Raw genomic sequence first — 25,179 nt, forward strand, 5'->3', positions numbered from 1 at the left:
GTGGTTCCAATGTCTTCAATTACATAAGCACCACCTGGGAGTTAACTAAATATGCAAATATGCAAGCTCTGGTCTCAGAAAATAAAATTCAGTGGATTTCAATTTTGAACAACTGTCCCAAGTGATTCTGAGATTCATAGTCTGAGAACCACACATACACTAACCTACGCAAATAATATTTACTTTACAAATCACATTTTTTACAAGGAGGCTGCCTTATTTATTAATTTCACAAGCTATCTTGACCAAACCTAAGGAAATTGTTTCCTTTGTTTCAGCTGTGGGAAGAAATTACCCCCAAAATCAGTGGCCTAAACCAGTGGTCAGCAAACTCATTAGTCAACAGAGCCAAATATTAAAGTACAACGATTGAAATTTCTTTCGAGAACCAAACTTTTGAAACTTAAACTTCTTCTAATGCCAATTCTTCAAAATAGACTCACCCAAGCCATGGTATTTTGTGGAAGAGTCATGTTCAATGGACCAAAGAGCCACATGTGGCTTGCAAGCCAGTTTGTCGACCTCGGGCCTAAACCAACAATTTTATTATGTCCCATGATTTTGTGTGAGAAATTTGAGTGGGGGTTGGCTGGGTGATTCTTCTGTTCCCCCTGTAGTGTCAACTGGTATCACTTAAGTTGTAAAGAATTCATGAATAGGCTGGTGTGACAAGTCCAAGACGGCTTCACTCCATGTCCCTTGGCTGGAAGGCTGGGATCAACTGGGATGATAGCCTAGAATGCCTATATCTAACCTCTCCAGGCATAGGAACTACCACAAAACCAAGATCGATAGAATGCAAACACAATTAATGAAAAACAAGGCCAGGAAAACAGTTTTAAGTACAGTGTTTTGCAGAGTGTAGGTGAAGATTGTTGAAATAAAATGTTGATGTGGTAAACTCTTAAGAGACATGATTATCTAGGAAATGAAAACAGTGAGGGTTGGCAGAGAGTACTGAAAGGAAATAGAAGCCATGATGGTTTGAGGAAGAGGAGAAAATCAGCCTGACTAGGATGGTGGTGAGTACAGGGATGTTGCCAGATAGATGAGAGGTGGAAAAAGGAGAGATTCATTGCTTTGGGGCACCCAGTCCCAAGCTGCAGAGTCTGAATTTACTCCACAAACTATGGGGAGTTAGCATAGTTTGTTTGTTATTAGTTTGCAGTTGGCTTATTTATGCAAACATCATAAGGGAAGTCTTCAGCTAAGACACATTCCAAAAGAGGTACAAGACTAAGATGCAGAATTTTCAAAGGAGGTAACCAGAAACCTAGTGGAATAATCCACATTGAAGGTACAAGACTTAGAAATCGGAGACCTGAAAGGGCTTTATAAAGGAAAGAATTCTTGAGAGACCCTGATGGTGAGGAATGTTTCCCTTTATCCCAGGAAAACTACCAGAGGAACCTAAGATATTTCTCTTGGACTTTGAAGGATATAAAGGCCTCGTACCTGGTTCCTTACTGAATAAACTCTTAAGGGGTAAGAGAAAGAATGACTAGCTACTTTGATGGAGGGAGTTAGAATTAGGCTGCATCCCCAGAGTTCTTTGGGGCAAAGATTGTGTTTCCTATTGTAGATGTCATGATGACTGAAAGACATGTTCCTCCAGCCACTGGAAGTGATGACAGCAGACAGCCCTCAATGGTCATCCTCCACATGGATTGTGTTGGCTGCAAAGAACTAATACCTGCCTGCTATGAGGGTATAAAGTCGCACCCCCACCCCCACCCCAATTTAGGACAACACTACAGGGCAATCTCATCTCTGAACTCCCAGATTGGCTAAGGTCTCCATTAAGAGTTCAACTAGTCCCACTGCCCAATTTTGCTTCTTTCCTTTCTTTTCCATAGGTGTTGACCCCAAAAGCACTCCCTAACAAACATCTTGCATTGTTATGTCCATCTCAGAGTCTGCTTCCAGAAAACCTGGCCTGTAATACCTGTGGATCAGATGTGGGACGCTGGGGAAATGAACCAGGATAGGTGATCTTTGGTTTTCCAAGGAATACCTAGAAGGGATGAACAAACATCAGTAGAGAGGATGCTTAAAAGTATCATTGGTGCCTGGCGGTGTGGCTCAATGGTTGAGTGTCAGCCTATGAACCTGGAGGTCATGTTTGGATTCCCCTTCTGGGCACATGCTCAGGTTGCAGCCTCGAACCCCTGGTGGGTGGTGTGCACGAGGCAGCCAATGGGTGATTCTCATCACTGATGTTTCTATCTCTATCTCCCTCTCCCTTCCTCTCTGAAATCATTAAAAATACATTATTTGTCTGGGTCGAGAGAATTGAAGGTGAAAGATATCCAGGTATGAGGAGGAGAGAGAGATCTTTGAAGAACTTATAAAACCATCTAAAAGAAAAGGGCCAGCTTTAAATTTTTACCTGGAGCCCAGCCCACAGCAGTGTCAATCAAATCGGAGCCTTTCCTGCCCTCTCCTCCGTCCTCTCTCCCAGGGCTCCAAACCCAGAGAAGTTACAAGGAGTTAGAAGGCAGAGGAGCAAGAACACAAGATAGAGTAAGAGAGAAGATGCCAATGCTACCCTTTCTCTGAATTTAAAATCTAAGACAGTCTCCCACCTCTCTTTTCCTTCTTTATATCAGTTAAACCTCACCCTTTCCCCCTAAACTCTAATACTCTACCCCCCCCCCCCTTATTTGATGAGGGGCTCCACAGTTTCCCTGATGTGCAGTCTCCATCCACTGTCAGTTGTTGCAAAAAAAAAAAAAGTCCCCCCCCAAAAAAAGCCTCACCTCGTCTAAGGACTGTTCCTGGTGGTCTCGTGCGGTAAAACCTAAAAGCTGCTTCTTTGCTGGTCCTATGCCTTTCTGGTCAAATCAGCTGCTTGCATACTGAGAGGCACGAGGGGAGAGACTAATAGCCAGCCGGCGCTCAATGAAATCCTCAGGTTTCCCAATTGCCTTCAGAGAGGAGCGCTGGGTCAGGAGCGGCCCTCGGACACGGACAACTCCAAGAGGGAGCAACCCGGAGCTCAGGCCAGTGCTCTCGGGAAGGTCTGCGCCCCTGTGGGAGCCTGGAGCCAGGTGGTGGCAGCGGAGCAAACCCATGCGTGCGCTCACCTGCGCAGCTGACGCCCCGCCCCACGCCCCGCCCCACGCTCCGCCCCACGCTCCGCCTCACGCTCCGCCCCACGCTCCGCCCCACGCTCCGCCCCGTCCCATGCCCCGCCCAATCCGCTCCTCGCCACTCTCCCCGCATCAAACTATTCTACTGCTCTGCCCCGCCCCGTCTCTAAGCCCCGCCCCATCCTCTAGCCCCGCCCCTCGCCCCACCCCGTCCCTTCCTGCGGCCCCGCCTGTCCAGCTCATCGGTCCCGCCCTGCTCGCTCCGCTCCGCCCCCTCTTGGTACCTGGGTCCAGAGGACCGCGAGCCAGCGCCATGGGGACCGCCTCATCGCTCGTGAGCCCCGCGGGCGGGGAGGTCATCGAGGACACCTACGGGGTCGGGGGAGGTGAGGCCTGCGAGATCCCGGTGGAGGTGAAACCCAAGGCCCGCCTGCTGCGCAGCTCGTTCCGCCGGGGCGCGGGGGCGGGGGCCGCGGGGGCCGGGCCCGGGTCGCTGCCCCGCGGGGCGGGCGGCGGCGGGCTGCTGGGGGCCAGCTTCAAGTCCACCGGCTCGTCCGTGCCCGAGCTGGAGTACGCGGTGGCCGAGTACGAGCGGCTGAAGAAGGAGTATGAGATCTTCCGGGTCAGCAAGAACCAGGAGTTGCTGTCCATGGGCCGCCGGGAGGCCAAGCTGGACACGGAGAACAAGCGGCTGCGGGCCGAGCTGCAGGTAACGCCGAGCCTGGCGCCCAACGAGGGCGGCCAGGACACCCCCCCACCCCGGGAAAGGGAGGCCCGGGCGGCCTGCCTGGCCGCGAGCCTCCTGGAGACACTGCCAGGCTGGACTCTGGACCTCGTTCCTTGCCCATCCTATCTTCTCTCCAAACCAACTACTTTGGAAAGTTGAGCAGAAAAATTCCTGTGCATTTTAATTTGAAGGGACATATTCTCTCGCTATCTGAACTGATTCCTTAACTAGTGCCAACCCTTTTCTGCTTCTAGTTCATTCATTCAGTAGCCTTGAAGCAGTCAGCCTGAAAGTGTCCAATGCCAATCTCCATGGGGCTCCAGGGAAGTAGGTACACACACAGGCCACACATACAAACTTTGTTGAAGCAACTCATCAAAACTTTCCCAGGAGTTTTTAACTCCCCATCCCTCCTAAAATGTTACCTACCTCCAAGGTGGGGTGTTCTGTCTCCGTTTCTTTGTGAAGCTCCATTGATCTTTTTTTTTTTTTAATATATTTTATTGATTTTTTTACAGAGAGGAAGGGAGAGAGATAGAGAGCTAGAAACATTGATGAGAGAGAACATCGACCAGCTGCCTCTTGCACACCCCCTACCGGGGATGTGCCTGCAACCAATGTACATGCCCCTGACCAGAATCGAACCCGGGACCTTTCAGTTCGCAGACAGAGCTCTACCACTGAGCCAAATCGGCTTCGGCTGATCTTGGTTTTTTTTTTAATGACGCTGAAGTGGATTTTCTGGAAGCCCCTGATTTTCATCATCTTAACTGCTGTGGTTGAGATGTAGTCAAATTCCCTTAATCCATTTAATTTACTTTTAAAAAAATTGCCTGCCCACTCTGTAGCAGATCTATTTAACTTATTAAAAATGTCTATAAAGCAAAAGGTTACTTTTCTGTGGACAGAGTTGTGAGACTTTGTGCCATTGGTTTGGGGCCCCTTTGCGAGTTGTGGTTCGTTTGCTCTCTTTTCTTTACTATGGAAGAGACTTCTGGACAGCCCAAGTGTTTCTGGGTGCATCACGCTGGGAATCGAACAAATACCTCAGACTGGGTTTTCTAAAAAGAAGCATTCTTCCTTCTAGACGAGGCGTGCTAGTTAACCCACCCTCCCTGCATTAGCTGTTATATATGGTCAGCACCGTTTTAAGGGAAGACATATTTATCAGCAGTCTATCTGTTGCCTTATCAGTTTTCCTAACTGGCAGTGTTAATACTTGTATGTATAAAATGGGTGTATGCATTTCAGATATCTGATCTCATGGGTCCAAGCCACTATCCAATAGGCAGGGCACATTGGAAATGACTGGGAGATGGAGGTAGAAAAGAGGTCTGGACCAACCAGGATAGAGTGTAGTAAAAGTGGACCACAGTCTCAGCTTCCTCCTGTTACCAGTCCTGATTCCTTATGTAATGCCTTTGATTCCTTTCTCACATATGTAGGCATTAAAAATGTTCTTCTTTATTTATTTAATGCATTCAGTCAGACATTAAGTGAAGGAAGTCTGCAGATAACAAGATGAATAAGACATGGAGGCAATGAGCACATGGTCTCTTAGAATTAATTATCTTGCAAGTTAAGTTTAGATATTATGTTTTATGTTCTCTTAAAGATCAGGAAAGTGAGGTGTAGGATTAAGAGCTGGTACAGTAAAGAAAAAGTATTTTCCATTGAAAGTGTAATGTTGAAGTGTCTTCATTTACTATAGTTCAAGCATGTTTGCATTATCTTATTATGTGTTTGAATAAAATGATAATATGCAGGTCTTGATAACTGGTAAAATTAGTAAGTATGTAGTTAAAAAATATATGTAATATGTATGTAAGATAATGTAAAATTTTGGAAGAACACTATTTTTGTTAGAAATAACAAGATAAATTATTCCAGGCACTTCAAAAAACTTACCAGAAGATACTTCGGGAAAAGGAGAGTGCTTTAGAAGCCAAATACCAAGCAATGGAAAGGGCAGCTACATTTGAACATGACCGAGATAAAGTTAAAAGGCAATTCAAGGTATTTTTTACATTTTTATCCTCAAAGTGAAGTGGAGTAATAACTACATATTTTCAAAGTTCATATAATGCTGCAATGAATATGTAATATAAGTGATATATAAATCATAAAAGTTAGAACTAGAGTAGAACACTGTTTCCATTTTTGATAAACTTGAGATGGTTTCAAAGAAAAGGTATAAAAGTGAACATTTTAATAAGATTTTGGAAAAAATGGAGTTTTTCTCTGTTGGGGAGGGCATTTGAAAATGTTTGGGGATGTTTTATATGGGAGGGCATCTTTTTAAAATATATGTTTATTGATTTCAGAGAGGAAGGGAAAGGAAGAGATAGATAGAAACATCGACTATGAGAGAATAATTGTTCGGCTGCCTCTTACATGACCCCACTAAGGATCGAGCCTGAGACCCCAGCATGTGTCCTGACCAGGAATTGAACAGTGACCTCCTGCTTCATAGATTGATGCTCAACCACTGAGCCACGCCCCATGGGCTGGGAGGGTATTACTATTGTACTATTAGCATTTAGTGGAAGTGGGGGGACAGATTTGCTAAACATGCAGACCACAGATAGCCCCACACCACAGATGTGCATCCTGCTGGAATTCCAGTGGATTCCAGTTACAAAACACTGCAGTGGAGGTTCTCAGATTATTCATCCTACAAAAGAGGAGATCAAAGACCAAATGAATGAAAGCTTTTTCCCTTCAAAGTTGAAAACAATGATTTTCATTATAGAAAAAGTTTCACAATTTGAATTCTTTCAAAGATTTTTAGGGAGACCAAGGAAAATGAAATTCAGGACTTACTGAGAGCCAAGCGAGAGCTGGAGAGCAAACTTCAGAGGCTACAAGCACAGGGGATCCAAGTATTCGATCCTGGGGAGTCTGATTCAGATGACAACTGTACAGATGTTACTGGTAAATGCATTTTCTGTTCATATTTTGAGCTTTCAATACAGGTGTACTGCTATTGTAAAGCCAACTTTGTTTGAATCCTTTTATTTACAAGTGATTGCTGTAATAGAATTGCATTTCTCTCTGGTTCTCAGCTGTTACAATAGCTCTTTCCTATGCAATGAATGCATGAGGTGGTCAGGGGCTGAGGTTCCTTCTATCTTGTTGCTCTGGCAACTATAGCCCACAGCTTTCCTCTTTGGTCTAAGATAGCTCCTCCAGGTACCACCATCACGTCTGCACCTTAGCCAGGGGAAAAAGGGAATACATTCCCTTCCTCGAAAGCACAATCTGAAAGCTATACGGATTACTCCCACTAAAATTCCATTGGCCAGAACTATGCCTAGAGTGATTAGAAAGTGTAATCATTAATAGGAGAGCCCTGTATCCACCTAAATTTGGCGTTCTTATTAAAGGAAGAAGGGGAAATGGATACTGGCAGACATGTAGTAGTCTCTGTCACATTATTTTTCCACATAATGATGTATTCTTTGCAACTATCAGAATGTCTGCATAGTATTTCATTGAGTAGTTTCCAATGCAGTGTTGTGAACTATTCAAAGAGTTTTTATTTTATAATTAAACAAATAAAATATGTTTTTTCTAGAAATAAAGAAAAGCCTGGAATCATAGAATGAAAGAGTCCACCATGTTCCAAGAGAATATTAATAAAGTGTGACTGATATTGGGGGGAAAAGGATTCTATTTTAAATGTGGTGGGGAAATGCAGCAACTTTCCCATTTATTAAAAAATTAATTATATTCTTAGAAATGATACATTTTGGAGTGAAGTATAGCAACTAATAATTCTCTTTTAATACATATTTTAATACCACTGGAATCTGACCAGCATCCTGGAATTTTTATTACTAACTTTTGAGGAGGGAAAAATGAAGTGATTCTTATTGGCTTAGAGTGACTAAGAAGATTCTTTTATGCCCCCATGTTAATACTAGTGGTTATTTCAATATTGACACAGGTTAAAATGTACAGTGTTTCAAAACTATTGTATTGTTTTGTCTTGGCAACTTAATAAAAACAACTTAATATTTCTTCCTAGGTCTTTCTTCATGTTTTACTTAACATGAAGGAAGAATGTCTGAGAGAATATGACTAACTCATTTGAGATTCAAAGACTTACAAATAATCAGCTCAATTTTGTGAGAGATTTAGCTCAATCTCCAGTTTACTTATGCTTAGTCAAGGATGCCATATAGATATTCTGGCAAATATAATTTACATAAAAAATCAGTAAGTTCTTAAGTACCTATTGATTCAGTTTTGTTGCTCTGGAAGATTGAAGGATGTATTCTTTATATCCTTAGCTTATAGCCTAATGAATTACCAACATTAATTATTGCTGTGTTAATAATAGTATTCCTTTGAAATTTTTTTCCTTGATACAAAATTTTAATTGATACCTAAACCATATAGTTGAAAGGTTTTTTAGAATTTTTATGTGGGGGTGTTTTTAATTTCTGTTATTATAATTCCTTTGGTTATTTTATTCATTTTTGAATTACATTTATTGTGATGACATAGGTTTCAAGTGTACAATTCTATGATACATCACCTGTATTGTATTCTTAATTTTTTTTATCTTTCTCTTTCTAATTCTCTCTTTGAATTTGAGATGATAATCAGAATTATATTAAACTGCAACTTAGAATTTGCCAGAAGTGGATGACAAAGTACTTTACAAATCATTAAAGGTTGAATATTTGTTGTATTTATAATATTGTAGTGTTTTTCTAAATTAACAATCCTGTGCAGAATATTCAGTAAGTTTCAGAAAACATTCAGATAAAATCTCGTGCTTTCACAGCTGCTGGAACCCAGTGTGAATATTGGCCTGGTGGAGCCTTGGGAAGCGAACCTTCCATAGGGAGTATGATCCAGCTTCAGCAGTCCTTCAGGGGCCCGGAGTTCGCACATAGTTCTATAGATGTGGAAGGACCCTTTGCAAACGTCAACAGAGGTAACACACACCATTTGCTAATTACCTTGGCTAATGGTAGTGACTGTTTATGTACTGTAATCTTGTGCTAGGCCAACTACTATCAGCAAAATATGAGATTTGTATACTGGGTGTCTTCCATTGTTAAACCATCATGTACTGGTGCTGTCACTGACCAGGGCTGATGAAGCTACCTTGTTCACATTAAGATTAGATGGTGCTCCCTGACCAGGCTGCTCATTCCGGTTCTAATAACTGAACTTCTAGTCTGAATTCTCAGGTAGTTTAGTTGAGCAGCAAGAATCTCCTATAGATTAACTAATAAATAGTAGTTTTCAGTCTTTCCCTCTGCATCTTTGATAAGTGTTGAAGGTAAGAGCAGGTTACAGAGTAGAGTACAAAACCTCAGTTATGTAATATAGTATTCTTAGTCAAAATAATATTTTCATTATTTTTATGTAATTTAGGTATCCAAAACAGCTCTAAGATCTGTATAGAATTTCAGTACTAATGAAAATCTGAGATTTTATAAGTAGCTCTACTCTTGTTTCTTAAAACTAAAATTATTTATCTACTGGAGGCCAAGCTGAGGGATCCACCAGTGCACAAATCCATGCATCAGGCCTCTAGTGTGCATTTAAGATCTTTGGTTAATCTCTTCCCACCTTCCCCACTCCCCCTATCCCTTTGAGATTCATCAGTCTGTTCCATGTTTCCATGCCTGTGCATTGAGCTTCTGCCTCCTGGTGGTCAGTGGGCATCAAAGCTACTGGTCAAATGGTCACTTAGGCTTTTATATATAGAGATTAGCAAAATGAAAATCATTTTTTAAATTATGCCTTTGTATTAACCAAATATTTCTTAAAATGTCTTTCACAGTAAATAGCATATGGTTACTTTTCATTTTATACCATTCTTGAACTTTCTTTTTGACTCAATATATTTCAAGAATAATAAGTAGGTAAAACCATAGGACAGCCTGGGAATATGGGCTGTCCTCAAGTGGCAAACTAATTGAACAGCCCATGTGGCACAGTTACGTGATATTTGACCAGAACCATCAGTACCCCAGCAAAGACCACTGGTGACATTGATTGCTTTAAGCCCCAGAATAGAATTTGGCATTGGAGGACTGATTGCCTTCTAATATGTTATTCCAGAAGCTATGTTAGTATTAACAAGTGAAAGTATATTCCATTCTGTGATGCCTATTGTGACTTTCTAAAAATCATCTTGTCAAATGTCCTCTGGTGATTTTTTTTTGTCCATTAACTTATGAGAAATTTTATTTTCAGATGACTGGGATATTGCTGTAGCTAGTTTGTTACAAGTTACTCCCTTGTTTTCACATTCTCTATGGAGTAACACTGTCAGATGTTACCTCATTTATACAGATGAAACCCAGCCTGAAATGGACCTTTTTCTTAAGGTAAGGACATTTGTAAATTCTCTATTCACTGATTTAAAATACAAGTTAATATTGTATCCTATTTCTGATTCTACTACGTCTAAACCAATTTGGCTGTTTCCTAGCTCAGAAAATTTGTATCCTAGGTATAATATGCTAGATTATATATCTTAAAGAGCAGGAAGCATTTTAGGCTTTTCTTAAGAGAAAATCTTACTCAGTGTTATCAGTATTTTTAAATTAAGGAACTGTGTGCTTTTAAGTGCTTCATTACACATTCTCCACAATGTTTAAGACCCTTGTTGATAGTGCCTGCTTTAGTAAATATCTGTCCCCCCAATCTTGAATCTGTTTCAAAGCAGTCATTAGGGGTAATTTAAGGCAGGGGTCAGCAGACTACAGCCTGTGGGCTAAATCTGGCCTGTTGCTATTTTTCTACGACCCAGAGCTAAGATTGCTTTTTACATTTTTTGAATGATTGAAAAAAATCCAATGAACAATACTATTTTTTGACCGTGCAAATTATATGAAATTCAAATTTTCTGAGCTAGGAAACAATAGTTATTAAGCTAGTATATTTTTGTTTTATAGGAAAACTTGCCTTTTCTGTTAAATACTTTTTAATATATTTTTAAAAATTTAACTCAGAAAATATCCCACATAACCTGTTCTAAAACATGCTTTTTTAAAGTAGTATGAAACTGTCTAGATCTTCAGTTAAATAAGTTGTGCTTTTACATGTTTTAATTTGTTTCTAGGAATATTCACCTAAACTTAAAAGAATGTGTGAGACAATGGGATATTTTTTCCATGCTATACATTTTCCAATAGATGTTGAAAATCAATACCTCACTGTAAGAAAATGGGAAATTGAGAAGAGTTCATTAGTTATCTTATTCATTCATCTAACTTTACCAAGGTAAACTAAAAGTTCTGTAATTTATTACAGGAGTTAAACTTATAACTTTTTCATTTATTTGCAAAGTCTCATGTGCCTGACCCATTATTGGAAGCCATGTGTAACAGTATATTTGGAGAGTGTTTTATACTAGATTTAAAAATATTAAAGTTATGTATGCCTTAAAATTTAATTTCATGCACAATTAAATTTAATGCACTCTTATTGTCTGATAATAAACATATTATATTTTAACACTAAGCTGGAACAGACTATAAAAACAACCAGTTCTGGAAAGCTAACTTGTTCTGCAACTGGCCTTTTTGGCCACTTTTTATTGCAGTAAGCCCCATTGCTGACACTTAGGTTGATTGACTCTTTGCTGTCACTGTGTAAGATAGTAAAAGACATACTGATTTCCATTCTAGCTTTCTATTGGAAGACTGTGAAGAAGCTTTCCTGAAAAATCCTGAAGGCAAACCACGATTAATTTATCATCGTTTGGAGGATGGGAAAGTCGGTTCCGACTCTGTCCAGCAATTGATTGACCAAGTTGCCAACCTGAACAAGACCAACAAAGCCAAGGTAAAATTCTGAGGGTTGCTTTTTAAGAACATGTTTGGCAGTGGCAAGTGCTAGAGCCAAGGCCATGGTGTAGGAGTGGTCTGGCATTTTTGAGAAAGGAAGGAAGGACAGAAGGGATTAATAGGAAAGGTAAGAGGGCACTGATAGTGAAGAACCCTGGAGACCATTTTAAGGACCTTGGTGTTTTTTTTTTACTTAGAGTGAGATGGGAAGCCATTGGAGGACTTAAAGCAGCAGCAGAAGAAATTTTATTCTGAGAAGGGTCTCTTAGGCTGCTGGGTGGAGAATGAACTAAGATTGGGGGTTTGTGGGAGAGGTCAGAGTTGGAGACATGTTGCATTCATCTGGTGAGAAGTGCTGGTGGCTTGGACCAGGGTGATGTAGAGGAAGTGATAAGAAATGGCAGGATTCTGGATAAATTTTACAGTAGAGTCAACAGATTTCCTGACAGATTAATTGCAGACTATGAGAGAAAGAGAGGAATAAATAGCAGTATATGGCAAAAAAATAAAAATAAATAAATAAATTATATATATATATGACCTGTGAGTGGTCAACTCAGATTCTTTCCTGTACTTTTTTCCCCTCCAACCTTTTTTATTTTCTTTCTTTCTCTTTCTCTTTTCTATCTACTGTTGACTACGGATTAGTGTAAGAAGGAGCCTTTTCATAGTAACCTTTTCTAAGAGCACTGGGAAAAGCAAAAAACTGATGATGAGTGAAGGAGATTTGATCATCCTAGATTCATGGTGGGATGGATACACTTTAGAATGGAGATTACAGGCTTTGTATGACTGCACACTGAGTTAACTTGGTAGATGAAATTGAAATAGAAAACAACTCTAGGATTTTTAAAAAGTTTTTGATTCTCTTTATTTCAGCCAGAAAATAGGATCAAATGTGAATTCAAGCATTTTTCTTACATCATGTAGTATTGAAAAAATAGCTTGATACCAGCATAACATTAAACCAGAGAGCCTAAGCCAAAATAAAGTGCTTTTTTTTTAATTACAGTTAATCTCCAGAACCATTTCTTTTTTGTTTTTTTATTACCACCTTAATCCACTAGATCTCATAAAAAATATATTAATTCATCTTCCTTATCTCTATTCTATTCTATAAATCTTGCTTTTACAAATTTGTATACTATAAGGATGAGTTTATTTTATGAAAATAGGATAAAATAAGATCTCTTTGCCATATTATAAATGTACATGTAGGCTAAACTTCCATACCAGTTCACTTGATATGCTTTCTAAAACCAGTGTCTTATTATAATCTTAAAAGATATTATAATTTATTCGTATTACAGATATCCTTTACAGATAGGGCATTCTTATTTTATTTTATTTTTCTAAGAATGAGAGAGTGAGAGAGAGACATATCAGTCATTTTTTTCCTACCTGGGGTCGAACCCAAAACCTGGGCATGTGCCCTGACCAGGAACCGAACCTGCCACCTTTGCGTGTATGGGACGATTCTCTAACCAACTTTATATAGCCAGATACCATTTTGCTTTTTTTGTTTTCTAGAATTAGCTTTCCTGACATAAAAATTGATTATGATGTATTTTAAAGGCTGTATATATTGAGTGGTTATTATAACATTGTTTTATTACAACATTGTTCACAATAAATCCCTTGTATGACCTTGGACAAGTTTAACTTGTCTCAGTTTCCTCTTCTGTGAAATGGAGGTAATCACAGTGTTTCCCTCAGAGGTTTGTTGTGGATAAATGAGCTACTACTATACACGGAACGTACTTAGTACAGTTCAGTTCATGACACATAAGCACTATGTTTATGTTTCCCACCCCCACTTCCTCCTGTTGTTATTGTTTCTTGTTGTTGTTGTTAAACTTCCTTTTTTCCCCCCCAGATTATTGATCATTCAGGAGATCCTGCAGAAGGTGTATATAAAACTTATAGTTATGTGGAAAAGATTATTAAACAGGTAAATATGCATCTCCTACAAGATTGCATGTAAAGTTTTTAAGACTGTTTTCCATAAATTTGTTTTTTCCAGAGAAAATTGCTTGTTTGTTTTTGAGAACAATACTCAGAGAGAGGGCCTCTGTTTCTGTTGGGAGTTCATCCTGTAGTATCATATGGTATTACTAGTACCATAAACCTTTACCTCTCATCTGTCTCACAAAGCTATTTGATGCTTCAATATCATTAAGTGTAAAATGGATTACAAAAGTGTTAGTTAAAAAGTATTTAAGAGAAAATGTTCATTCTACTTAATGGTAAATCTCCTCAGATTCTGTGTGCACCTTGAATTTTTTGTATTAGAAAAATCCTTCTCAAAATTTTCCACCATATTATTCCTAATAGCAGGGCTGAAAATACACCTTTAGAGGTTTGGAGGTATCTGGAGCTGAAAGTTTCTATGATGTCTCAAGTAATACCTTGAAAATATATGAGAGTTATAAATTCTACTTAATAGTATACCTGTGTTTAATTTTAATATAAAAATCATTTAAAATCATGTATCAGCAAAAAATGGTAATAATGATGAAAAGAAAAATAAACCTTCATCTTTAAGTGAAATGGGTGCAAGAGGAAGATGTACCATGTTTAGCCTGTGGTTGCCCATACTTGCTAAAACCTCCCCCAGGGTACTGAGGACCCTACTTGAGAAGTAAGGGATTAGATTACTTTTAAAAGTGAACTTGCATTACAAGTGCTATGGAGATATGTTATCAGAGAAAAAGTGAGCCCCAAAACATAATGATACGGCTTTGGCAATGCATTTTGTATAATGTCCCATAGTATACATAGTGACATAAGCAATTTTTATTTTTCACAACAATTTTGAACTTATGGTTCTAAGTTTATTCTTATGGGAACTATATGAAAGGCCATGGTTTGGGGCTTGCCTTCCTTCATAGGTGAAGCCTACCATAGACCTGTGTGCTAATGCTGCCGCAAGGTCTTGATGCGTTTCATCCATTTTCATGTGCTTGTTCTTGGTGTTCAGGACATTCTAGGCTATGAGAATACAGACCTGGACACTAAGGATTTGGGCAGTGAAGATTCTATTCCAGAAGAAGACGATTTTGGTGATGTTCTGTGGGACATACATGATGAACAGGAGCAAATGGAAACTTTTCAACAGGCTTCAAATTCAGCCCATGAGTTGGGATTTGAGAAAGTAAGTTAGAATATTGTTCCAACAAAGATCAATCTCTACTTAAAGGCTGTATTATCATTGTGTTTTGACCTAAATATAGTCAATGTTAATATTTGTGTTAGTGTCTGCCCTCATGGCTTGATTAACTGTTTTGAGACATGTGTTCAAGTACATATCATATGAAAGATAAGTGACACAAATCAAACCTTTTTAGTTACAAATTAGGATTTATAAACCACATGTTCATTATGCTTTCATCTGCAATTCACCAGATCAAGATTAGGATATCTAGGAAGTTTGATAAAAATAGTAAAGCAATCTGTTCTTCCAGTTCTTGAAGAAATCAAAATATCAAGCATTCAGAAAACAAAGCACAGTAGTTAATGTGATAGGCAGATCATGCCTTACATATCTAAGAAAATAACTGAAGAATTTGAAGTACTCCAAGAATCTAAGTCCAAGGTCAAAATATTTGGAGTGCTCTTTAAATTAATGTAAGAACTAATATTTTAAAGAATATTGTACAGTTGCTGTCACTAACAGCTAATTTTTATATTTTGAACTGTGTATGTTTATGTCCTAGTTCCATCATTTCCCAACTAGGAGTTTTGGTCAAGTAACTTAGCTCTAAACTTGGACTTTTTTGTCTATAAAATGATAATAATTAATAGCACCTATCACATGGTTGTTGGGTGGGTTAAACCAAATAATGCGTGTAAAGCACTTGGCACATACCTGGCACATGAAAAATGTAAAATTGTTATTTTATAAGAGAGCTATTATTATTGTTACTTTATAAACGAGGAACCTAAGATTCAGATTATGGTTTGCCTACGAGCACACAGTGAGTAGATTGCAGATCTGGGCTTTGAACCATAGACTTTTGGCTGCAGGTCCTATGCTCTTTCTTCTGTATTAAGAGGTTTTAATTTGGTAACCTTCGTATGGGTCTATAAATGGGCTTTATTTAGGACGGTGAACTAAATTGTTAGGATTTACAATTAAATCAGTGAAGCTTTTGCTTCTTCAGAGGCATCATTGCTATAAGTTCCTGGAGAATATATTCTGTATTTAGATTTGACAAATAGAAAACTGATTGAGAAACTATATAATCATTTATTGTAATTGCTGGAACTATCTGCTACCCTAAAGCAAGCCACAAACTGCTTACTACAAATTGCTTTAAGTCTTTATCAGCCGTCATTTAGACCACCAGTACAATTAATAAACATTTCAGCCCCGAAGGTAACTTTGGAATCTCCTTAATAGGTCCTGAGATATTTTGGTTTTCTGAACATGTCCTTTACAGCTCTGAACCAGTTTTTAGTGTCTGGGGAAGCCTGGGAAATATGGTTCTTGGACTTTGCCTAGAGCTCACTTATTTTCAGAAAGATCTCAGGTGGCCTGTCCTAACCTGATTCTCTGTAGCAACTGGGAGACTTCAAGTCCTCAGATGAAACCTGCTTTTGTTAGGATCTGTCCTCAGGAAACTCTAGAAACTGCTCTCCAGAACAGGTGTTTGACCAGGAGATCAAGGATGCCTGTGGGTACCCCCGTGAAGGCCTTCTGTGTATTTTCTGGGGTTTAGGTTAGTACAGTGGCCTCCCTGCAGCATTGTGCAAAACATCTGAGTTTTGTAAAGCCCCATGGGGTTCTGAAGTGTTGTCCCTCCTTCTTCATTCACCACAGTACTAGGTGTAGAAGAAATTGGGGCCCATTTGTCGTTTGCTACTTAAGGCATATTTAGCAAGTCATAAAATTAAACAATTATGAAGGGTCCCATTGACTGAAAGTAGATTCCATTTTCTCATGCAGCTTTTTACCAACGATTCCAGAGAGTGTTGACTCTATTTGCTATCCTAAGAGGCCTGTGCTTCCTCATAATTTAAATTCATATTTGTTTCTAGTATTATCAACGCCTCAATGACCTAGTGGCGGCACCAGCACCAATCCCACCCCTGCTCATATCTGGAGGACCAGGTTCTGGAAAGTCCCTACTTTTATCAAAGTGGTATGATGCAATGCAATTAAATTGTTATCATTGTGACGTTTGAATGACCGAATTCATTCAACAAATGTCTGCTTTCCTGCCTAGTCTGTACTAAACATTAAAAGAGCAAAAAGGAGTGAAATAATAGATTTGTGCTTGAAGTATACATAATATATATATTAGAAGATACAGAATGAGAAAGGAATAGGAAATGTGAGCATTTGTGATTATGTAGCTAAATGATATAGGTCAGAGCTAAGGGAGTGCTTTGTAAGGGAGTAGTCGGTATATGAGTGGTCGGTATATCATTGAATTAGGTGAATTCTAGAGGGGATGTGCCTTTATTTTCATTTATTGGCTTCATCTTAAAGGTTTCATTGGGATTTTAAATTATGTGAAACAAGACAAAGACTATTTAAAGTGAAGTAAGTCATAAAGAATATAAAAATAGATGATAACCTTTAATATGAATGCAAACTAGTTTTTCAAAGTATGGACTAAGGCTCATATAAACTAATAAACTTGTAATTTCATTTCAGTTCATCATATTATTTAAAGATAATTAGTAAAAATGTTTTCTTTCATAATTATTTATATTAAAGAGTTAGCACATGTTGGTTCTTTTTTATTGCCCTTTATTTAACGTTATGTTTGGAAAAATATTGTTTTTTATTTAATAAAAGAAACTTACTGTTTCCTCTAATACCATATTTGAAATTAGAGGGTAATGTTAATTTTACTAATACTTGAAATTCAAATGTATATTATTTTGGCTTATATTAGTTAATATCAACTTGTAATTTAATGAATCTATAATTTTTAAAATAAATTTTAATGGCTAATTTAAAAGGATCTAAAAGTAGAGTAAAAATGGAAACTTCTCATGTTTATTCAAAATGGACCATGTGATTGCTGATAGGTAGCATTTGATGCATAATGCACTGTGAATTCTTTTTTAGTTGGCAATAAAGGAGCTTTATCAGTCTTATAAAAGCTCTCCTTTCAGGATTCAATTACAACAGAAGAATTCCCCTAATACATTAATTCTTTCTCATTTTGTGGGGAGGCCCATGTCAACAAGCTCAGAGTCTTCCTTGATTATTAAACGACTTACTCTAAAGGTATAGTATGCCATCTTTTGGAATTTTCAGAATTCTTATTTAGATTCAGATTTTGTTGGGGCTAAGTACCTGACAATAAACCAATTTTCATTGATTACCCATTTGTTTTGGTTTTGCATAAGATTAAAAATAATGCTCAATATGATTGGTGGCTTGGTTTTGGTTCAGAGTGCAGAGATAGACATATTTATCACCAGCTGTGATAAAATACAACTACTTCGGTCTGTGTGCTCTCATCTGGCAGCTGATGCAGCACTCTTGGTCAGTGTCCGCTCTGACCCTGGATCCTGCTAAGCTTCTGGAAGAATTTCCTCGCTGGTTGGAAAAACTCTCTGCGCGTCATCAAGGCAGCATCATCATCATTATTGATTCTATAGATCAAGTTCAGGTACTGTTTTCACTTTGCAACCCATTGATATACTCAGAAAGAGACAAAAGTATCAATAATGACTATAGCAGGCATTTAATTTATATGTTCATGAAAAGAAAATATTGACATTATTTATTTCTGCTTAATTTCTAAAGAGGAAGCATGTAGACTTAAAAGAAAATAGTATATGCCAGTATATGCTAATATCTTATTGGGAAAGACCAACCGAATTTTCACAATTAGCAAAAATTGTTCATTTTGAGATATTTTTAGGGCCGGGACTTTTCCTTAAGTGTCCAGACTTTAGATCAGCAGCAATAGTCTTTTGTTCTTCTACTACTCTGAGATAAGTCTTCCAAAGATAAGATTTTATCCTTAACAGTAATGAGAAACTTAAAGAAAATGTTCATTTTACCTGGGGAGCTGTTATGGGTTGTTTTGAAATATTTTGAATTAATAGATTGAATTTTGTTTTTATATTTTTAAGCAAGTTGAAAAACACATGAAATGGCTGATAGATCCCCTGCCAGTGAATGTAAGAGTAATTGTTTCTGTGAATGTAGAAACATGCCCTCCAGCATGGAGGTACGATGCTAACTTTAGTTCTTTCAGATTACATGAAATGTTTTAAGTACAAACAAGGAAAGGTTTTTCATATGTGTTTGTGTTTTTTTGTATTTTTTATAAAAGTGGCAGTGAGGATGGGGAGAAGTGGACGATACCAGGATAAATATGCAATCTATAGGATTTGGTGGGAGGTTAAATCTGGGATGTGAGAGAGGAGAAGGCTGGGATGACTCCTCAGTTTCTGATTTGAGAAATTAAGTACATTGTTGTCCTATAAGCTGAATGAGAAGCACAAAGGACAGGCAGGTTTGTTTTCTAACATGGTTAGTTTGAGTTGCCAATTATAAGTTGACTAGTGATGTCTAGTAGACAAATTTATGGATGAAAATGGGGAAGGGCTGGGCTAAGACACCTGTTATCCTGAAATGCAAGCTCACTTTCACAGCCTTCAAAAAAGGGATGAAGTGGTTGAATTCAGTGGGGCAGTATTTCTCAACCTATTTTTGCCCCATGGAGCCTTTTTACTAATTTTATTCCTAATCACCTCCCTGCCAAGAAATTTAATACCACACATGTACTATATATCAGTTTATGCATAGAAACAGATATGTGTATATATTTGTGCTTTATACATCGAAAGAATAAGATTTTTTCACACACACCTCCCAACAAACAATTTTCCCCATTCCACTGAGAATACATATTGTAAAGTGAGTACATTTCAATTGGATTATAAGTTGCCTGTGGGCAAAGACTGTGTCTTGTACTATTCCTCATAGGTAGTAATACCTATGTTTACGATAGTGTACTTGGAACTAGAAATATTTTACCACTTTGCTATCTAATGTCCATGCTATTTATTTTACTACAGTCTTTGTTGTGATTAATAGCAGAAATGAATGATGTCAGAATAAATGAAATAATATTACTGAATAGAATTAACAAATTAGTTTTGCTTATTTAATAAAGGCAATATAAAAATTAATTTCTGTAGTGGGATTTTGACTTGTGGATAGAGTACAGCTTTGGTGGTATTAGAAGAGAATTTCATTTTTCTTTTCCTTAAATAAAAGGTTGTGGCCTACACTTCATCTTGATCCTTTAAATCCGAAAGATGCCAAATCTATTATAATTGCAGAGTGCCACTCTGTAGACATTAAATTGAGTAAAGAGCAGGTAAGTGTCTTTAATTGTGCTGCTATCTTTTTCTCTCCATCAGCTTTCCAATAAAACGCCTTGTATGAAACTTAATATTTAATATTTTCTATTGTTAATATAAATTGGAGCTTAATAATTACTGTGTTAAATGTATTTGCTTTTAAACCTATAATAGATACAGAAGAAGCAATAAAGAATATTTTGGTTATAGGTTTACTATATTATATTAAGCAGGTATTTTAATAGCAAAAAAAGCATTTACATGTCAACTTCACCTGTGGCCCACGACCACCCGGCAGTGAAGCTGCTGGTGAGATGGCAGGAACTGTGTTGTGCCTGCAGGGATGTTTGTGGATGGCTCAGTAGTAAAGGCCGCTTAATTCAGGGTGGTTTGTGTTTTTGTTTTGTTTTCTGGTAAACTGAGCAGGAGAAGAAGCTAGAACGACATTGTCGTTCTGCTGCAACCTGCAATGCCCTTTATGTCACCCTTTTCGGCAAAATGATTGCATGGTAAGTGGTGATTCTTTTACATGACTTTCTGCATGTTTTGTGTTTGCTACAGACTGCTTCCTCACCGTGTAAAACGGAGAACCGATCACTGTGACAATCTCTGGGGCCACTCAGATTCTGCTTATTCTAACAGTGATACTAACAACCTGTGAGAATGTGGCTTATAACTGAAGATCCATAACCTGTGAATTACCATAACTTGTTGACTATGTTTGTGTAATTTTCACCACACTAACCTTTTCCTTACTGGGGGTTGCAAAAGAAGGCCTATCTGTGAGTGCTCAATGTAACCTGCCTGAGACCCCTGGCTCTGGGGAAGTGAGGAGTCAACTGAGGCCTTAAAAATGTTACTTCGGTGTCTTTGACTGTCGGTAGGTAGGTAGAAATTTGTAGCTGTCTCTGTTATCAAATTCTGATAAACCTTTTACCTTAAGATAAATTATTCCATTTTACATATCCATCAGTATTTTACTTTTAGATAAGCATTAGAAAGTTTTATTAGTTTGATTTCTTCAGTACTGCCTCAGCCTATTTGCTTGTCCATTCAAAACCAGAGGTAAAAATGATTTTTTTCTTCATTACAATAGATAGTAATCCTAGCACAACGCATAATCTAGACCACATGTGTCAAACACAAGGCCCGCGGGCCAAATCCGTCCCACCAGGCCTTGCAATGTGGCCCGCACCGCGCTGTCATCACTGCACTCCACTGCGTTTCCATCACAATGACAGTTTATGACTGTTCAGTAAACCATTCGGCCCACGATTTAGGCTGGATTTTAGATTTTGGTCCCTTCTCTGATTGAGTTCGACACCCCTAATCTAGACACTGAATCTGGTACTCTTATCTCTTAATTCCACATTCTCATCTTAAGAACCAAATGAAAAAAACCTTCTAAAACCTCGACCTGTCCGTGATATTTACACTGTTCCTTCCTGCTTCCCAACTGAGCAGTGAATCTGGCCTTTGTGCCTATCAGTAGATTGAATAAGAATAATTCAAGAGTGCGAGTCACTTTCACAATTTTTATTGAAATTATCTACTTAGGAGGGACTATGGACCATTTCTTTTTGTTTTGATTTTTTTTTCTCTTTAGATATCTTTATATTTAAAAAAAATGACTGCTATGGTAAATATTGTATAAAAATTTAAAAAAACCCTCCTCTCCTGATGTTTTTCAAATTCTGGTTTTAAAAATTTTAATTTGCATGGCTAACTAACTAATAATACTTATTTATAATGATTTTCCTGCTTCTAATAGGTAGGTAGCATGCTTCTAGATGATAGGAACCATGTCTTACTCATTTATGCTCTATAATGCATAATGATTATTTGAATTTAATAAGAACAAGCATTTATTTATTGAATTGAATTAAATGGTACACTAAAATAAACTTCATGACTCCAGCAGCGCCATAAAACTACCATTTTTCTGTGTCATGTGTTATTGAATTTCTGTACTTATCAGTTGCACTATAAAATATAGAGATGACATGGTGATATTTTTTTTGTTTTTGTTTTTTATTGATTTCAGAGAAGAAGGGAAAAGGAGAGAGAGAAAGAAACATCAATGATGAGAAAAAAAATCATTGATCAGCTCCCTCCTGCCCGCCCCACACTGGGGATTGAGCCTGCAATCCAGGCATATGCCCTACAGGGAATCAAACTGTGACCTCCTGGTTCATAGGTCAATACTCAACCACTGAGCCATGCAGGCTGAGCAAGACCACATTGTTTTGAATCAACCCCCAGTGTTCACAGATGTTGGCAGTCTATAAGAAGTTAAATCTATTTTCAATTCCAACAGTGCTGGGAGATCAGGCAATTTAGATAAAATCCTTCATCAGTGTTTCCAGTGTCAAGATACGGTTTCATTATACAGACTTGTTCTGCGATCCATCCAGGAGTCCATGGCAAATGATGTGGATAAAGAACTCATGAAACAGGTAAGGTGTAGTAAATTTATCAAAGGAAGATTATTTTGCTTTGTTTGCATTTATATGTGAATTCAAGTAAATAGCAAATTTTGGTAAATTTGTGCTTAAATATGTTTCAAGCATATATAGGAATGTGCGCTTATGTCCAGAAGTGATATCTTGGGAAATCTGCATTTTCCTGATTGTCATTGAGATTTTTTATCTTTTAGTGTTCATTGGTTATTCTTGTTTCCCAGATGTGACTTCTTTGTTCTGAGTTGTTCGGATCTATAGGCATTCTTAAATGTTCTGCATGCTGAGTACAAAACTTTCGTCATAGAGTTTTCAAATGTATTTTTTCTTATATTTCCTTGTCTTATCTTTTAACTTTATGTGTCAAAATTTTATCAACAGTTGCTTTTAGGGTTTGTGCCTGTGTGTTTTCTTTTAAAAATCCTTTGTTCTCATATATATTTTCCCCTTCAAAATATTTGACAGTTTTACTCTTCATGTATAAACCCTTAATGCATGTTGATTTATTTTGTTTATTGTATGAGGAAGGAATCTGCTTTTTAATCTCTTATTATGTGGCTGATTTACTAAATAGTACACCTTTTCTACCGATATAGAATGCCATCTGTTGAGTGTCAAGAATATGGACACATGAATCCATTTCTAGGCTTTTCTTGATCCAATTTTGCCTATTCCTTGCCAATACCAGTGTCTTACCTATTAGAACTTTAAAGCGAACTTTAACATTTGGTTGGAAAAGCTCCCTGTTAATACTATTCTTCACAACTTTGTTGGCTAATTTCCTGTGTGTATTTTTAGAATTGGCTCAGCAAGTGCCGTGGAAACTTATTTTGGAATTCTTTGGAATTGGATTGAACTTAGAGATTAAGTTAAATAAATTATATGTCTTTTCCTCTATGGAAAGCTAAATGGCTCTTCATTATTTAGTCATCCTCTTTAATGACTTTCAATAAAGGTCTTACACAGCCTTTGTTAAGGTTTGTTTCTAAGGACTCTGTAGTTAAAATAATATTTTATTTGCTTTAATTTTTATTAAAGAGTAGTTGGCATACAACAGTATATCAGGTAATTGACATTTATTTATCTTATGATGTGATCACCACACTAAGTCTAGTAACATTTGTCACCTTGCCAAGTTACTATAATATTATTGAATATAACCCTCTGCTATACTCTATATTCCTGTAGCTTATTTATTTTATAACTGGAAGTTTATACCTTATTCCCCTTCACGTTTTTACCCATTGAGGATATAGAAAAGAGGAAAACCTAATGTACTGTTGATAGAACTGTGAATTGGTGCAGCCACTCTAGGAAACATTATGGAGATTCCTCAAAAAATTAAAAGTAGAACTACCATACAACCCAACAGTTCTATTTCTGGGTATTTATCTGAAGAAAACAAAAACACTATTTATTTGCAATATCCAATATATGGAAGTAACCTAGATGTTCATTGATAGATGAATGGATAAAGAAGATGTGGTACAGTTACACCGGGGAATATTACTCAGCAATAAAAAAAAAGAATAAAATCTTGCTATTTATAACACCATGGATGGAACTAGAGGGTATTATGCTAAGTGAAACGTCAGACAAAGAAATAAATAAAATGACATCTTAAAATTGTTCGTTATTAAATTCAGTTTTAATTCCCAAAAACTTACTTTATATTTAGCAACGTTGTTGAACTCTTATAGTTTGAACCTTGGTCCATTTTTATGTTAATTTCTCAACTTGGGGGCTCCTGGGGTTTTGCCTTTTCATCCTACCTCCTAGCTCATAAGTATCCCATGTCTGTGGGCTAACGTTTTCCTCATGTATCCCTTCACTGAGGGCACAGTCCTTGGGAGGCCCTGGTGGTTGTTGGCAGGCATTCTGGTTCCACCTCTTTGCCTCGTGGGGCATACGGGCTCACCTTCCATCCCCAATGTGGGTGTGAAAACGCAAGCCCTGAAGTTACTGGAGCGACTGCCTATCCTCTGTCCCCTCCTTCCAGGGGCAGCATCCTTAGCTCTTAGCTCTCTGATTTTCACTTTCCTATCATTTTTGGAACCTAGAGGATTTCCCTTTCTCTCCCCCGGCTCCGCTGTGCTTTTAGAAATATTTTGTTATATGTCATCTGACAATATATAGGTGTTTGTAGTAGAAGTGCTATTTTCTCCCACCATTTTCCCAGAATTGGGACTTCATTCATTTGTTTTAATACATTTCCTGCAGTTTTAACTTTCACTAAAAATTTTCTATATGTATCTTATCTTCAGCATGCTACCTTTTATATAGACACTATTGTCAACCTTAAAAATAAAGCAACCTGCCGAAACCGGTTTGGCTCAGTGGATAGAGCGTCGGCCTGCAGACTGAAAGGTCCCAGGTTCCATTACGGTCAAGGGCACGTACCTTGGTTGTGGGCACATCCCCAGTGGGAGATGCACAAGAGGCAGCAGGTTGATGTTTTTGTCTCATTGACGTTTCTAACTCTCTATCCCTCTCAATTCTTCTCTGTGTAAAATCAATAAAAATATAAAAATAAAAATAAAGCAACCAGTTATTTTATTAACAAAATGGGTTTATTCAAGAATGACAGAAAATTGCAGTTGGGGGACAAGCAAGTTATGGCAAAACCATAGGCAAGTCCAGATAACAAAGAAGGGCCTGTTTTTATGAGGTTTTAGAGGAAATTGGGGAGAGTTGTTTTGAACGAAAGTTCATTGGAGAACAAGAGTTGGAGGTTGTGACAG

The 25,179-nt window shown here is 37.9% G+C and overlaps 1 protein-coding gene across 11 annotated transcripts in view; it reads left to right on the forward strand.

Annotated features, from left to right (window-relative positions):
* Positions 1–3,347: 3,347 nt before the first annotated feature.
* The window catches only part of NPHP3 (nephrocystin 3), a 38,025-nt gene continuing 16,193 nt past the window's right edge, over positions 3,348–25,179 (forward strand). For 5 of the 11 annotated variants that reach the window (XM_036431462.2, XM_036431466.2, XM_036431467.2 and 2 more), the window contains exons 1-16: positions 3,348–3,801; positions 5,710–5,835; positions 6,603–6,753; positions 8,615–8,767; positions 10,042–10,175; positions 10,913–11,073; positions 11,481–11,637; positions 13,516–13,590; positions 14,620–14,793; positions 16,680–16,783; positions 17,769–17,883; positions 18,128–18,271; positions 18,741–18,838; positions 19,894–19,996; positions 20,406–20,488; positions 22,297–22,435. In XM_036431462.2, the coding sequence (XP_036287355.1) occupies positions 3,406–3,801; positions 5,710–5,835; positions 6,603–6,753; positions 8,615–8,767; positions 10,042–10,175; positions 10,913–11,073; positions 11,481–11,637; positions 13,516–13,590; positions 14,620–14,793; positions 16,680–16,783; positions 17,769–17,883; positions 18,128–18,271; positions 18,741–18,838; positions 19,894–19,996; positions 20,406–20,488; positions 22,297–22,435 (2,313 nt within the window). In that variant the 5' untranslated portion in view covers positions 3,348–3,405. The remainder of the gene's footprint in view (positions 3,802–5,709; positions 5,836–6,602; positions 6,754–8,614; positions 8,768–10,041; positions 10,176–10,912; positions 11,074–11,480; positions 11,638–13,515; positions 13,591–14,619; positions 14,794–16,679; positions 16,784–17,768; positions 17,884–18,127; positions 18,272–18,740; positions 18,839–19,893; positions 19,997–20,405; positions 20,489–22,296; positions 22,436–25,179) is intronic. The other 6 variants (XM_036431457.2, XM_036431461.2, XM_036431459.2 and 3 more) reach the window with 4 other exon arrangements.

The sequence above is a fragment of the Pipistrellus kuhlii genome, unplaced genomic scaffold (genome assembly GCF_014108245.1).
Source record: "Pipistrellus kuhlii isolate mPipKuh1 unplaced genomic scaffold, mPipKuh1.p scaffold_m20_p_11, whole genome shotgun sequence".
In the NCBI taxonomy this organism is placed as follows: domain Eukaryota; kingdom Metazoa; phylum Chordata; class Mammalia; order Chiroptera; family Vespertilionidae; genus Pipistrellus; species Pipistrellus kuhlii.